The sequence below is a fragment of the Gymnogyps californianus genome, chromosome 3 (genome assembly GCF_018139145.2).
Source record: "Gymnogyps californianus isolate 813 chromosome 3, ASM1813914v2, whole genome shotgun sequence".
Classification (NCBI taxonomy): Eukaryota; Metazoa; Chordata; class Aves; order Accipitriformes; family Cathartidae; genus Gymnogyps; species Gymnogyps californianus.
Window position 1 is genome coordinate 48,800,247 of NC_059473.1, and position 16,155 is coordinate 48,816,401.

The window sequence follows — 16,155 nt, forward strand, 5'->3', positions numbered from 1 at the left end:
AAGGACCTCCTGTTAGCTTCACCAAGAGCAAATATCCTTATATGCTTCCTGGTGGAATATATTAATGCAAGCAGAACATTTATCTCAAAGCCTTCTTTTAAGGCAATACGTTTATCTGAAATCTCTATTGAAGAGACCATCAAATTAATTTCTTTAGCATTGAAACACAGGATTGTGACTGAAAAAAATTATCTGTATAAGACAGAAATCTATAAAGCAGCTCAAAAATAACTGAAATAATGAACATCATCCGCCTTTATTCCATTGTCAGTTTGCTACTTTTTCAGGGTTTGTGTCCCAGAAAGTTCTCTCTCTTACAGTATAGGGCACTAAAAACAAAACAGTACATCTTTTTATTCTTCCTTCAACATTCAACACAGGAAAAAAAGCAATTGCAGCAAGCTTAATACCCAAAAGACCAGGAAGTATATATGAACTTTGTATAAATACTGTTTGTAGTTGAACAGAATGACTGTACTTAATAGCTCTGCAGATCACCTTTACTTCAATTATTCAGAATATCACTATTTTCTTAACTCTTCCTAACCTTTTATCCCCAGTTAATCCCTTCAAACTTGAGTATTTTTTACATTTTCCATTTTCTTCTTTAGTCATCAGGCTACATCATGTAGGAGGCTCTCACACTTTCCCCATGAAAAGCACAACGGGGGGTCCTATCTCAGGGGCCTGTCCGTGAATGCGTTCAGCATGGAAAACAACAAGAGGCATTAGAAGTCTGAGCACAGTCACTGAGCCGTGATTACAGACATAGTGGGATAGCACACATGACTAGAATGCTCTCATGGACAGGAACAGCCCAGGAAGGCTGACATCGCTGTGAAGCACTATCATATTTAAAGTATCATGGCAGGGATCCTTGGCAGGAATCTACAAGGCCAGTCATCTTAATCTTAGTACCTGGGAGGTACTTTGTCAGATTCTCCCATAGCATCCTTACAGTGAAATTGCTGAGATAAGGACTGGATAAGCAGATGATAACGTAGGTAGAGAATTGGGTGGACCACTGGACTTGGCGGATTTGTGGATACAAAGTCCAGTTGGCAGTCAGCTATTACTCGCTTCCCTCATGGATTGAGGCTGGGACTGATACTGTTTAATGACTTTATTAATGACCTGAGTGATTGGATGGAGTGCATTCTCAGCAAATTCACAGATGATACCAAGCTGGGGGGAAATATTGATATGCTGAATGGCAGCGATATTTTTCAGAAAGGCCTCAGTAGGCTGGAGAAATGGGCTGACAAGGGAGTTCATGAAGTTCAAAGGCAATTGCCAAGTCCTGCATCTGGGAAGGCATAAGTCTATGCAACAGTATAGGCTAGGTGCCATCTGAATAGAAAGCAGCCCTACTGAAAATGATGTAGAGATCCTGGTAAACATCAAGTTGAATGTGATTGAGCAGCGTGTCCTTGCTTGAAAGGTAGCCAGTTGCATACTAAGCTGTTAAGTTAGCAGCAGTGCAGCTAGCAGGAGGGAGGGAAGCAATCCTTCCTATGCATTCAGCATTTGTGAGGCTGCATCTGGAGCACAGCATCCAGTTTTAGACTCCCCAGCACAAGGAGGATACCAATTTAATGGAGCAAATTCAGCAGAGAGCCACCAAGATGATTAGGGGGCTGGACAAAAGGACATAAAAGAGGGACAGAGAAGTGGATTTGGTTCATCCTGGGGCAAGAGAAGGCTAAGGGCACAGCTTATTGCTGTCTTCATCTACCTAATGGGAGGGTTCAGAACAAGGTCCCTCTCAAAGGTCCACAGTGATTGCACAGAACAACAGACAAACCAACACAAAAATTGCAACACAGGAAATTCCAATTAGATATAGGAAAAGTATTTTCACCATGAGGGTGGTCAAATGTTGGAAGAGGTTACTCAGAGATGTTGTGGCATCTCCATCCTTCACTGGAGATTCAAAACTCAACTGGGCAATACTCTGAACAACCTGATCCAGTTGCACCTGCCTTGAGCAAGACACTGGATTAGATGACATCCAGAGGTTGCCCTACAAACTAAATTATTCCATGATTTTTAAACCCGATATAGATCATTTGAATGTCACTACTGTCCTTTCTTATCATCCATAAAAAATTGATCCAAACAATTCTCAGGGGTTAGGGCAACTTGTAAATGTCATATCACTGTTAAGAAAAATTTTGTTTATTGCTAATTGTATGGTTTGAAAGACACAAGAAAAGATCAAGTATTCTAACCTATTTTAGGCCTCTGAGGATTATTTTCCTCTGGATCATCAAGGAATGCTGGCATGTAGTTATTAAGCTCTGATTGCAGACAATGAACCAGGTACCTGGAAGGAAGCGGGGGGAAAAAAAAAAAAAAAAGAAATTTTAAAATCCTGTATGTGTTCATTATGGATGCTTCTAAAGAAAAGAGATCTATCGAATCACAAGATTCCTGAAATCGCAGTGTTATGTATGTGACTATAAGGAACCAAATAATACTTTTTAAAAAGCCAGAGAGACCAGTTCTCCCATATCTTTCCTAGAAATGTTTGAAAAACAATTAGGTTGTCAGGGAACAAACACAGCCACTTAAATGCAATATTGCTACCACACTTGTAAGCGAAGGTCATATGCTTCATCAACAGATGCTGTCAGGCCAAACTTTGTTCCTGTAAGACTGTATTTCTGTTTGGAAAAAATAGTTCTTGCACTTTTCTCTGTTTTAAAATCTACCAAGGGTAGTGGTAAAAAAAAAAATAAATAAAATTTTCCTATTTTGAGCCAATACACAAGATCCTGAAATGGCCCTAGTGTTTTGTGCAAACAGTTTTTTGATTCTTGTATTTCTCTTACCTTTAACTACAGTGAAATGAAAAGCATGTTCTAGTATTCTTTCTCTTCTAATAATTAAACATTTTCTTTAACACGGTTTTTGATAATTTATACATTTTCTGTTAAGAACTGAAACTAAAAGGGAATCAAATTGTAATGACATATATAAAGGAAAATATTTCATGGCTTTCTACAGCTCCCGTTTCTGTTTCACTGGTAACATTTTTAATAAAATACTCTCAATTGCTAGAAAACAAAAGCTATGGCAATTTCAACCAATTCTGGTGTATGCCAGTTGTTACTATTAAATAACATTTTCACAGCAGATTTCTTTCTTTTCATGCTTCTGTTGTGCTTTTTTATTTGCCTTCTAAATATATATTCCACAGTTCTCCAAAAGTTTAATACATCCATTTGGAATCTGCCATGTTACAGTGTACTTAGGGAAGAACTCGGACACAGCTGAAATCCAGAAATACCCTTTTGCATCCAGCCTGCTTATCGTGTACAGGGAAAAAATACAGGGCCGTTCCTTCCTAGCTACAGCAATATTCTGTATTCAATGACTATCTAGCAAATTGAAGTAGCAGAGTTGTTTCAAGACACCAATCCAAAACACTGACCTGTGGCAAAAAGGCATAGCTTCATTAACAAGTCAGCAATTTAAAGGTGCTATACAAATTGAAAGACTTTGTCAAAATAATTACTTGCTACACCCTATTTGCCCATAATTCACCAACCGAGGGGCGGGGGGGGGAAGTCTGTAGGAGTACATACAAAGTGGTTTGGTGCATCTCTGGTACCTTTCAAAAGTTCAGAAAGCAATGATAAGGTTTCACATACTACATATTGCTCTTTAGAGCAATACAGTCCCCCTTAAAGCTAAACAGTTAAACCACGGTTAGGTGTCCCAATCCTGCCACAGTATAAAAAGAAGAAAGATTATATTCTGTGCTATTACAGAAGTGTGAAAAGACTATATTTAAAATAGACATCCTACAAGTGCAGGAAGGCTGGGTATAAGTCCCCTAAGGTACACTAGGACTTGTCTAAACGTTAGTTTCAGAGACACAAATTTGCTGAGAAATACTTGTTCAATAGTGGCTTGGGGCGGGGGGAATCTAAATATGAACAAAAACTAAGCCTTTCTTGTTGATCAGTGCTGTTCTTACTCAATGTTGTTATCTTTGTTCGAGGACCCTTTCCTCAGAGGATTTCCCTTCCCATTGGATACTTCATTCAATTTTTCTTTTAATCAGTACTGTAATTGCCTGAGCTGACAAGCACAGGTTGGTTTTACCCCAAGCCAAAACCTCTCTTTACGTTTTTAAGAAAAAACTGTGCAAAAAAACACTGTGCAAATTGCTATTTATGCGAATTATGAAAGTAGATTATAATTAGAAGCCCTTGAAGAGCGCAAGGTTCATTACTGTAGAGACCCGTAAATATTTAAGCCTATGTATTTAATATATTAACAGCAAAAATATCCTTTCCTCACACCTCCATAAAAACCTTAAATTAAGAGAAAGCAATCAAACTAAATTTAAATAACATTTCCGTAAAATTTTCATTGGCAGTCTCAACTATCACAAGAACAGCTAACAGGTGAAACTCCCTGCATAGCCTAGTGATCCATATTCATAAAACAAAGTACCTGTCTAAAGAAGTAAGTCTAGCCTCTATGTCCTCCTCTCAGATATTTAACAATACACAAAAGACATTATTGCTATACCTAAAATTTTACAAAAATGTGAAGTTATTCTAAAAACCACAGAAACATAGACTATGTTAAGTGAAACAGAAGTTTGACAGCCTTACTTGAATGCCATTTGAACCAAGTGTGCCAAAACATCTTGTGCATCCACAGTAATTCGGCTAAGATCTCTGTCTTGCTTTATGAAATTCAGTAATTCAGATGCATTTGCCATCCAAAAGGCAAGTGCCCCAGCAATATTCTTCTGTTTCTGTAAGCAGAAAGAAGCAGGAAATAATACAGGGAAATAGTTTTCTGATAAAGCACAGCAGTTTAAAAAGGCTCCAAAAGATAGACCAGTACCTTTTCCCATTTCACCAAACATATCTCAGATACCAGATATTTGCAAAATGTTTATACGTAATATTGCAATTGCTGTAACTGGTAAGTGCAATTTTAACACGTTCACTGAACACATGAAATTCTGTTAAATTGCCAATAGCCGTATCAATAAAGCCACTAGATAAGCATCTAGTTATATAGTGCTAAGAGCTTAGCGGAATGCAGTATCTGGTAATCTGTGCACTTTTAAGCGCATATTCACTACTGCCCACTGCCATTCTGATACTGCGCTCACTGGCTTTGATACCAGGTGATTCAGTATCAAGTACTGATCTATCTCACCATCTCCCGACCACAAATGCCAGGCCAGGCAACCTCAGATGAAATCCAAAGAATAGGAACCACAAACAACAAAAAAGAAAATAAAGGGAAGAAAAAGAACTTTGGTCATTTCATATCCACATTGAAGTGCGTTAAGCAGAAATTATGGAATGCCGTAAAAGTTGCAAAGTCAAAAAAGGATTTTAGTACTGCATGTTCCAGTTGCTGAATGAGTGTTATGAACTGTTCAAGTCCAGCTGTTTGAGTATTGTATTTTGATATGGAAGCAGCATGAGAAACTGAGCTAAGCCAACATAGCTAGGATCAGTTCCCAGCAATATATCCTACCTGATCAACCTGGTCTACCTCCTGGAGAAAAACGGACGAAGGAAATCAAACAGAATAGAAGAAAGAAACTTGTGAACAATCATGATAGCTTTAGAAATCAAACACTAAATATGAAGGTACAACACGTTCACAGTTATACACAGATGCATTCATCAGTAGCTACGATGCAACTGAGCCCCTTTTAAAAAATGAATTATTTTAATAGGACTAGTAGCACAACAGCTAAGAACTGAAGTGCCCACGTCACAAATAATTCAACGAATGCCCTATACTACTTGACATCCCAGACTAGCTGGTTATTCCACGCTCAGTGCACCACAGAAACCCTGCAGAACTTTTTGCAGGCAACGGGGTAACTAGTCATCCAGGTAACAGATCCAGGGAGCTATTTGCCCACACTGCTGCAATGAAGACAGTGTACAAACACACACAAAGGGGGACAGAAAATCCCCACCAGAAAAAAAACCCAACAAATAAAATCAAACAAAAAACATAAAACACCTAGGACAGATTTAATACATGGCTTTTCAATTAAAGAACAAAAAGACTGTCTTAAACAACAAAAGAGTCAAATGAAATACCACACTAAGCTTCTTAAATGCTGTTACATATAAGCTACACTGAGTTAAGCAAACAAAAAAACCAACCCATCAGATATGTTTGTCTGATTATTTAAAACTGAGCTCTTACTTAATTCTTTTTGGCTTTCTATTCAGACCACTCTCCCCCACCTGCAACACAGTGAGCTTAGATGCAAAACTTTGAGGTGTCATTTGCTGTTACTATTATAATTTTAGTTAGAGCTCAAAAAACCATATTGCCACTGCTTTTTTGTTTCTTCCCCCTTTCCAACCAAGACACTCTGAACTGACTGAAGACGTGTCGGCACAGAACAAAAGGAGATGCTCCTTCTACAACAGGAGATGTTAAAATTTGCAGAGGATCAGAAATGCCACAGAATGATTTGGGGAAAAAAAAAAAATTGGCTTTTTTATATGAATTAAGTTTCTATTTCTAGATTTTTATTGAAAGCACTGAGCCTTCTCATAGATCTCTCCAATTTTATCCTTATTTCATATGAAGTCTTCTGTAATATTTGCATACACTAATGCAAAGACTACAGAAGTCACTTAATTTGTTAGCAAGTATTTCTTGAGTAACTTCAGAACGCCATCAAGTCTCCTTACAATCTAGGCAGGCAAAATTAGGATCGAAACAATTTATTTTACTCCCACAGTACAGCACAAGAGCTTGTGCACCTTCCCTCTACTTCTGTTTTGGGTGCCTCTCTCCCCTTGCCTCCCATCTGTCTTCTCCGTCTTTCACACCCTCAGATCCCTTTCAGTGCAGGCATGCTTTACAGTTGAGACATACAAAAAAGCTATTGTGAGATAGCGACTTATTACATGGTAATTTAACTGTGCCAGCCATCAATATAACCACTCATTCTACAGCTTAGATGAAGTAATTTGACTTAGCTTAGCTAGTACTGTTTATACTCCAATAAGACAGGTCCAAGCTAATGACATTTTCCTGGTCAAGCTCTAGAATCAATGCATTTCTTTGTCTCCAGCCCATTAACCCTTCAAACTCACTGAAGTTCTACTCTTTCATCACATTTGTAATTTTCCGCCTTTCCTCCCGCCTTTCCTCCAGCTTCTTCAGCATGATATTTGAAAGAACCTCCTCCCAACTTTCTTCAACCTCCAACTCTCTTCAGTTTATTTCTTTCAACTAGAAAACATCTTTCACAAACCACAAATGCAGCTACCACTTCCTCGTTGATGTCTTCCTTAAATTTTAGGTTGGAGATTAGATTGCAACTATAGAGTTGCAAGACTGTAGAAATGGGCTTTCACAAAGGACAGTCCAGACAAACACTTTAACAGTTTTGTAACACTATTAGCAGGATTATATAAAATACACTTGCTTGCAACAACCGCAAGGCTGGACTTGATTTGCGAAGCCCTTCTCAGTGCTGTACATGAATGTTTTCACAGGATAATCTATTTTCTAGCTTTGTTTTCAAATCAAACTGATGTTTGAGTCCACCTCTCTAGTATCTTCTAGCAGCTACATGGTTATCCATTTTGGTTCAACACAAAGAATGCAGAACTTTATCTTTGCTTTCCCACTGTACCCATCCCTGTCACCCTAAGTCTTTTTGGGTCATTGTTACTAGTTTACATTCGTTACATAAACCTAGTGACTTCCTTTGATTCAGCCCTGTAATTTCCAGATTATATTTGAAGCCTACCCTTTCATTGTTTACTTTCCATTCTCCCAACTAAATTGCTTATGTTCAGGCTCTTTGCATTTCATGTTCTCCACTACTGCCACAGTCTCCCCTCTGACTTTAACAAATTCACTCTTCCACAACCAGATTTTATTTTTTTATCGCAGAACCTAAATATTTAATTTTTGATACCATTTCAGTTTTATCAAATATCCATTTATCACTGCATCAAGACTCAAAGCAATGTACTAGTGCTTCACTTCAGATTCAAACCACCTTTCAACGTCTCATCAGCTTCAGAATGTACATGAAAGGCTAGTCTGTCTTTTCTTACTGTAAAGCATCTTCAACACTAGCATTTTCTCCCATTCTTTCTTGTGAAAGGTGGGGGCCTGTTGTAACTGTTTACAGAGCTGTCTAATTATAACATTCTCCCTGCTGAAAACTCCACTAGATCTTTCCAAAACCTGAACAAAAGCTGAACAGTTTTGGTTTGCTGGGACTTTCATGCCACTCTCCTGTTGTTCACTTTCCTCTTCTCCCTTACTCTGTTGTGTAACACTTGCATCGTAAATTCTCTAAAGCAGGACTGATGCGTTTGTTAGGCTTGTACAGTGCCTAGCGCAGCAGGGTCCTTGCTCTGTATGGGCTACTATGGCAGTACTTTTTGCAACAAACGTATGTGTTTTAATAAATATAGAAATATATTTCAATTTTCCTCTGAGAAAAACCTGCAGACAAAGAAGTTACAATAATTAATTAGTTAGTGAGGATACCTGAACTAGCACTTCTTTTTCAGGAAATGACCATTACGTTTTATCAACAGTTGCACAGTGCAAGGCATTGTCTAATTTCACAATCCAGTGGATCTTATCCTGCATTCCTACACAAAACAGAACTCTCCCTGTGCTTCTGTAGAAGTCTTGCACATGTAATAGCAATAGCATCAGACTACATATAAGATGTTGGAACATTTGAGAACTTATATTTCCCTTTATAAAGCAATTGTGTCAGTTTGGTTCAAAAAGTCCAGTTTTACTACCATTTTTGTCGTTACAGAAGTTGTAAAAAGTAACAGGATCAAAATTAAGAAGTCATGTTTCTTTGTAGTATGTTCACTTCAAGCATCAATCAGTGCACAACTGCTATCTATACGATATTCTCTAATAAGGACATCCAACTTATTTTACAAGAGCTCACGGCCAGAAATGCTTGCAAAGACCTTACCTTCTAGAGAACAGAAGAGTAACTTCTTGTCAGAGAACGTATCTGCAGAGCAGCAGCCCCTCCCTAACCTCCCACATTGCTCAGGAGAGAGTTTTTTTACTGCTGACATTATTCATTGACACAAAAGCAAACCTTCATATGGGCAATCAATACAGATATTAGTCTGACCCTTAACAATAGTTGGTTAAGCACTAAGAAAAAGACTAAGAAGGTTACTAGATAGTCTACAACATGTATTTAATTCCCTTGACATGTTTTTGCAGAGAAACTCACCTGTATCACTCCTTCCATCATGTTCACCATCTTGTTGACTATTGCAATGACTTTGTGAGTACGCTCAGCAGGAGTGATGTCAGGTCTGTACTGGCTTGACAATACATACCGACATGTCATATATAAAACATACGTAGGTGACAGCTTAAAATGAACTGTTGAGCTGTTTGTGTAATTTATAATGGCAGATAAGAAGGCATCTTCAGCTGTAGAGAAAGAGGAAAAAACCAACATGTCATAAAGCCAAAGACAGAAAGAAAATGAAATAAAATAATTTCATAACTTGGGGCATAGAGGATTTCTTTTTGGAGGAGGAGGGGGAGAGAGGAGAGCAACTTACAGGAATTTGAACTCTAAATTGTCTATTATGTACTACAGTTACTTAGGCACACTAACAACACACTTCCATATAAAGCTAGAAAATCTGATCATCAGGAAACATTTCTGTACTATTTCCTATCTCTGCTGAAAATATGCATCTTCAAGGGAACAGGAAAATGCAAGGTTTCTCTTGTCCATTTTATTCCTACAAAGCTTCCTTATCATAGGGAATTTTACACTAATAAAAATCTGTCTTTACTTGCTCACAAATCTATTTAGTTTCAAATATCTGAAGTCTGGACAATCTCTGGTATGACACTTTTCTACCAGATCTGAGACCTTAAAAACCTGGGGGCTAAGACAACAAAAAATTAAATTCTAAATGAAAATTTAAACTTAATCAGATTTTACATAAAATGGATTTTGACCAAGATGCAATCTATTATCCAAGGCATGGAGAACTGTGTAGAAGAGAATGAATTCAATGTACTGTTGAGGAGGTGACATTAACAATTTTTTCACAGTTATATTTGAATATCTGAAGATAAAGAGTTGAAATGCAATTAGAATTAGATATGCATGAACCTGCCTCAATACCTGAAGTGTCTGTTCACCCTCCCCAACAAAATAAATTATATTACTGGATTAGCTATCATCTGTTCCATCTTGATAACTTATTATTATTCTTTTCAATGTTTACTTAAGTTACCCTTAAGTTTTCAAACTGACTGAAATTTTACACTATAGAAAAACATGTCAACAGGTTAGCGTTATAACTTCACAATTTACTTACAGCTTTCCCTGAATTCAATACTGGCAGGTAGTATCAGTTCTGGTCCATGGGTATCCTGAGGTCTAAAGAAAGACGACAAAAATTGAACAAACAATCCACATGGGTGATATTAATTCCACTGTAAAATGACAGATTTCTCCAAATACAGTGGTTCCAAATGCTGACACAACATCCTTCCCCAAAATAATCCTTTTTTTACCTTTCCTCTAGAATCATTCAAGCTGTATTTGCCCTCCACACAACAGATCAAAATACAGACTGGAACTGTGGAGTCTGTGATATTAATGAACACCCTCTTCTGCACTGTATGGCAGACTGATGGGATCAGTTTGCCATCTGCCATTGACAGGATTCAAATAACAAATTATTCATGGACACGTGAAAAAGTGAATGAAGCTTCACCTGAAACATCAGCTCGGTTACAATAAATGTACTTTGCTATCTTTAATGCCCTCAAAACTGATGAAAACTTGGTCAACCTATTTGTCCTTTCTTCTGGTAAGGAGGAAAAGTAGGTAAAATCTAGCCCCTGCCCTCACATGGCTGTTACTATGCTATGTTAAGAAACAGCAGTCATTCCTTGAGCCCTAGAACTATGTCCTCCTTAAGCTGACTGCAGTGCTCTTTCTTGTCAGTACCTATCAGAGAATTCACAGAGGAGAAAAACGAACAGAAAATTGATTTTTCTGGTGTCTACAAAAGGTTAAGCACATATTTCATTCCTCCCTTAAGCAAAAGCATTAACTGAGCTGTTCTCTGGAGTTAGGCATCTATTTTTAGGAAATATGTAAAAGCTTAACATCTTCTGCATGCAATAGCCATTTTTAACCACATGTAACACAATAGGTAGCTTTATACTTTCCCCAGCAACTTTGATAAAGAAAGAAATGTAATACGATTATATAAGCCTCATTCTCCTGAGAAATATTAGTTATGCCACAAAGAAGAGATAGGATACCGAAGGCCTTTATTCAGCTATCTCCTGTAGTAAAAATCCAGAAGATAACTTTGAAGGCTGATGTCAGAAGATCTAAAATTAAATTTTAGCATATTCAATCAAAAAACTAAAAGGTACCTTTGGGTTTTGGTGGGGTTTTTTGTTTTTTAAACTTGCAAAAACTTAGACCAACAGAGAACTCAGCTATGCCATCTAGATAATGCTTTTTTATAACAAGTGCTCAGCAAAATGAAGTTCTGGGGAGCTGAAAGTTAAGGAACAGCAGGCACAGCAGGGCAATATGTACACAAATTTCTGCCAGTTCAGTTACATTTCAAACATGACAGCACGCTCTATGAAGAGCACTCAGCTGGTGTGTAAATTGTAGCATTTCCTCTGTTTTTATTGCTATATATTTAGGCTGAACTAATTCCTCACTACCTCCACACTGTCAAAAGTGCATCATCTTCACTGAGAACTTAATTACTTCTGTAGAAGAATAACTACTACTCACACAGCATTATCAAAATAGAACTATAGTGACAACTCCAGAGAAATTTTTAATCTGTCATTATAGGAATGGTAGTAAGACAAAGAAAAATTTCAACAAACTGGCTGGTAAACCAGTGACAGATTTCAGCTGATGATTTATTTCCTTTTCTTTAGAACAAAAAGACAGTGATCCCTTTCAGCACAAAAGGAAGGAACAGGATTCTCAGACTTCCCTCCAATGGGAGAGAAAGCGGGACAAGAGATGAGAACTGATATGGATTAGTGCAAGATTGCTTACAGAATTTTGGAAATTGGCTTTAAGAAAGAAATGAATATGAAGTAGGAAGACTTCTTTAAAAAATGTTAATTTGGTTTTACCTGTAAAGTAGTTCTCTAGGAACAGATGCAGTACGTCAATTATTTTAGCTACCTTAATAGGAGTTTCCTTCAACAAATATACCATTTTCTGCCTTCCCTAAGCACACACAAAAAATACTCTCTAATTAAGCTTTGCAAATTGGTAATTTAAGTTAAAATAACTCTCTGTGCTTCTGATATGATAGCAGCTAGCCAACCTACTTTGTTACTGGATACATTTTAAGTATATATTGTCTTTGTGCTATTGCTTTTATAGAAAAATCCTCTCTGTGGTGAGGAAATTCTCTGAGCTAAACAAGTCTGAAAGTCTAGTTAGGGTATATCTAGCAAGGCCATAAAATATTGATTAGGGGTTGCCTCCTCTCTAAGTATAGTGTCAGGTAATACTACACTTTAAAATTGCATTAAAAACAATAATACATTCTCCAGATATTTCTGTATTCTCCTAGATTAATTGTCTATGATAAACTGCATAAAAAAAATAAAATATCCTCTCTCCTTGTGTGGTTGTTTTAGCCAGCATACTAGCTGTGTATAAATTTTGTAAGGCATGTTAAAATTAGGAATCAGGTAATGTCTGCATTCCATTAACACCACTTATGTATCACTATTCTCATTTCCAACCAAACACATTTTTAAGAACTCCTGAAGGGTTTCCAAAGAAAAAATGATCTTTTTTTCTTTTTTATTATATGCTTGCTCATGCTAATTGAAGTCAGTTATTTAACAAGGATGTATGACCATAATTCTTAACTAGTCATCATCTTTTATTTCACAGAATCACATTTCAATCAGAACAACCATACCCAGTAAGTAAATTGGAGTTATGCTCTCAGATTTCAATTTTTTTTTTTCTAGAGATGAAAAAATAAGGCAGCCAAGTTCTAATCTTTGGTCTTCAACCCATTCAGTGAGTGACTGGAAGAAAGTCTTACTTGCCTTATTATTCACCTTTGAACAGCAGTGATGAACACACACAAAAAGAACAGACAAGGACACTTAGTACAGAGGTGGACTAGCTGTACAGTAACAAGAACCTGGAACTGCTCAGTGAAGATTTTTTGGTTTTTCAAACTAACATAGCAGTTACTTCACTCCATGATTACTGTCCCTACAGTTCACAAAATGATACCAGAGTATCCCAGAGGAAGCCTAACTAAAGATTCACAAAATACATCCACAAAGGGCAAGAATTCAGTTTACTTGAGCAACTCATTGCCTGGCATTTCCTAATTTGACAGCCTGACTTTGCTAACTTGTTAATCTCAGCACAGTGAATATATCTGAAAAAGAGCATGTGATAGAAATGCTGTATTTAGATAAATAACTCTCAATGTAATTACACAACACATACTATACGCATATAAGATATACACAGAAACAAAATACCAATGTCAGCCTGGTGATAAAAAAGATCTCTGTGGTTGTAGCTATCACAAATCTAATTGCAATTTGGATGCCTCTCTAAAAACATTTTCTGCACGCAGGTACCAAGGTGAAAAAAAACCTGTGTATAGTAACAGTAAGACCAGTATGCGTATTCTCTTCAGAAGAAATTTAAAAAGTTTAAAAAAACAAAGTAAAGCCAAGATGCAGCTCCCAGATGGCTTTGTATTTTTGAAATATACAACTATAGCACAAGATAATCCTCTTTATAACAAGTGCTCTTGCTGAAAGGCAGAAACACAGAAATTTAATACTCTTCACACATATACAAATGCACAGCTAGAACTCAAGACATATTAACAGTAGAAGCCTCAAGAACTTCTGACAGGCTATAAAAAGTTCACAAAGAAGTTTTGTTGATCTTTTATGAGAGAGGAAAATTACAGTTAAAACACTAGTAATTCAACAAGGAGTTAAATCTTCAGGTACTGTAATAAAACCAGTTCTGAAAAAAGACACTCAAGATGCCCAGGCACTCCTAACAAGAGAGTGCAGAGTAGAACCGAGTTATATTCTACTGTAACTTCACTGAAAGCATTTAAAAGATGTCCCTGATACAAAACACTAGAACATCAGGAATTCAGTTCAGGTAGAAGCACAATTTTCTGCCCTTTTTCTTCTTTTTTCTACCACTCACATCTCTGAACTCTGTTTTCTGTCTAGTGAATAATAAATCCACCTAAAGGTACTAGAAGCTTTACAACTGGAATCACTGCACTTTTTAACCCTGCAGCACATTCACCTTACCTTCCATCCATTTATCATAGCAGTTAATCTAAATTTAAAAGCTGATTTATGTAGACAGCAATACAATCTTGTATTCTTCTTAAGATTTGAAAAAAATTCTTTTCACAGAATCACAAAATCGCTGAGGTGTGAAGGGACCTCTGGTGATCATCTGGTCCAACTTCCCTGCTCAAAACAGAGTCAACTAGAGGAAGTTGCTCACAACCTTGTCCAGTCAGGTTTTGAGTATCTTCAAGGATGGAGACTCCACACCCTCTCTGGGCAATCTGTTCCAGTGTTTAATCACTCTCACAGTAAAGAAGTTCCTCCCATCAGGTATTTACACACATTGATAAGATCCACCCTGGGCCTTCTCTTATCAAGGCTATGTAATTCCAACTCTAGGTACCCAGTCATTCTTTTCATAAATATGTTTTTATCAGAACTGACCAAGACATGGGATTCCAGAGAAAAAAGAATCGCACAGAAGCCTAAGTTGAAATGGACCTCTAGAGATCATGTGCTCCAACCTTCTGTTGAAAGCAGGGCTTTATCCAGGGTTATCCAGAGCCTTGTCAAGCAGAATCTTGAAAATTTCCAGTGAGGGAGATTCTACCAGTTCTCTGGGCAACATATCCCAATGTTCACTTGGTCTCACAGTGAAGATTCCTCCCTGCCCCCCCCCCGCTCCCTACAGCCAGACAATTTTCCCCCGAAGCAACTTCTACTCGTTGCCTCTTCACCTGTCAACCAGCATCCTTGTGATGACAGCACCTCCATCTTTTCTATAACTACCCTTTTAGGTATTGGAAGATTGTGATTAGATCCACCCTGAGCCACCTTCTCTCTAGACTGAAAAAACCCAATCCCTTCAACCTTTCTTCATACATCAAGTTCTTTAATCCTCTAATTATCTTGGTGGAGATGTCCCTTCACAGGACTGTTGCCAGTTTTTCAATCTCTCTCTTGAACTGGGGGCACCAAAACTGGACACAGTATATCAGGTGTGGCCTAACAAGAGCCAAGTAAAGTGGGATAATCACATCCCTTTATCTGCTGGTTGTGCTCTTGCTGATGCAGCCCAGGACATAGTTTGCCTGCACTGCTGCAAGGATATGCTGCTGACTGAAGTTTAGCTTGCTGTACACCAGGACCCCAGGTTCTTTTCAGCAGAGCTACAATCCAAATGGTCAGACTTCAGCCTACAATGCCTCTTGGCATTTTCTGTCTCACGTCCGGGGCTTCACGTTTACTTTTGTTAAACTTCATGCAATTCTTGTTGCATAGGTCTCTCTGAACAGCGGCTCTTCTTTGTGGCTTATTTGCTGTCCTCCAAGTTTGGTATTACCCACAAACTTGGTGATGATGCATTCAATCCTGTCACCCAGATTGTTTATACAGTTACTGAGTAGTATCAGATCCAATATTGACCTTGAGAAACTCAACTCACAACGAGCTGCCAAGTTCAACTTTGAGCCATTAACCATCACCCTTTCAGCCTGGCAGTTCAGCCAGTTTTCCACCCATCTTGTGGTCCACTGATCCAGACCATATCTTATCAACAAGGATGTTCTGGGAGCTTGTGACAATGCCTTGCTAGAATCAGGTAGATGACGTGATGTCCAGAGCTCTCCTCTCATTAACTATGCAAGTTGTTTCATCATGGAAGCCAGTCAGGTTGGTCAAGCATGATTTATCCTTAGTAAATCCATGCTGTCTTTTCTTAACCACTTTCTTGTCCTTTGTGTGCCTTGAAATAGCTTCTATGAGGACTTGTTCTGCAATTTTCCCAGGGCCTGAATTAATGCT

General features: G+C 37.8%; 1 protein-coding gene across 12 annotated transcripts in view; it reads right to left on the reverse strand.

Moving 5' to 3' along the window:
- Positions 1-16,155, reverse strand: part of AFDN (afadin, adherens junction formation factor) — a 133,415-nt gene that overhangs the window by 53,303 nt on the left and 63,957 nt on the right. For 7 of the 12 annotated variants that reach the window (XM_050895095.1, XM_050895088.1, XM_050895094.1 and 4 more), the window contains 5 exons: positions 10,368-10,429; positions 9,254-9,459; positions 5,518-5,538; positions 4,632-4,777; positions 2,232-2,326 (listed from right to left, as the gene is read on the reverse strand). In XM_050895095.1, the coding sequence (XP_050751052.1) occupies positions 2,232-2,326; positions 4,632-4,777; positions 5,518-5,538; positions 9,254-9,459; positions 10,368-10,429 (530 nt within the window). The remainder of the gene's footprint in view (positions 1-2,231; positions 2,327-4,631; positions 4,778-5,517; positions 5,539-9,253; positions 9,460-10,367; positions 10,430-16,155) is intronic. The other 5 variants (XM_050895097.1, XM_050895093.1, XM_050895091.1 and 2 more) reach the window with 1 other exon arrangement.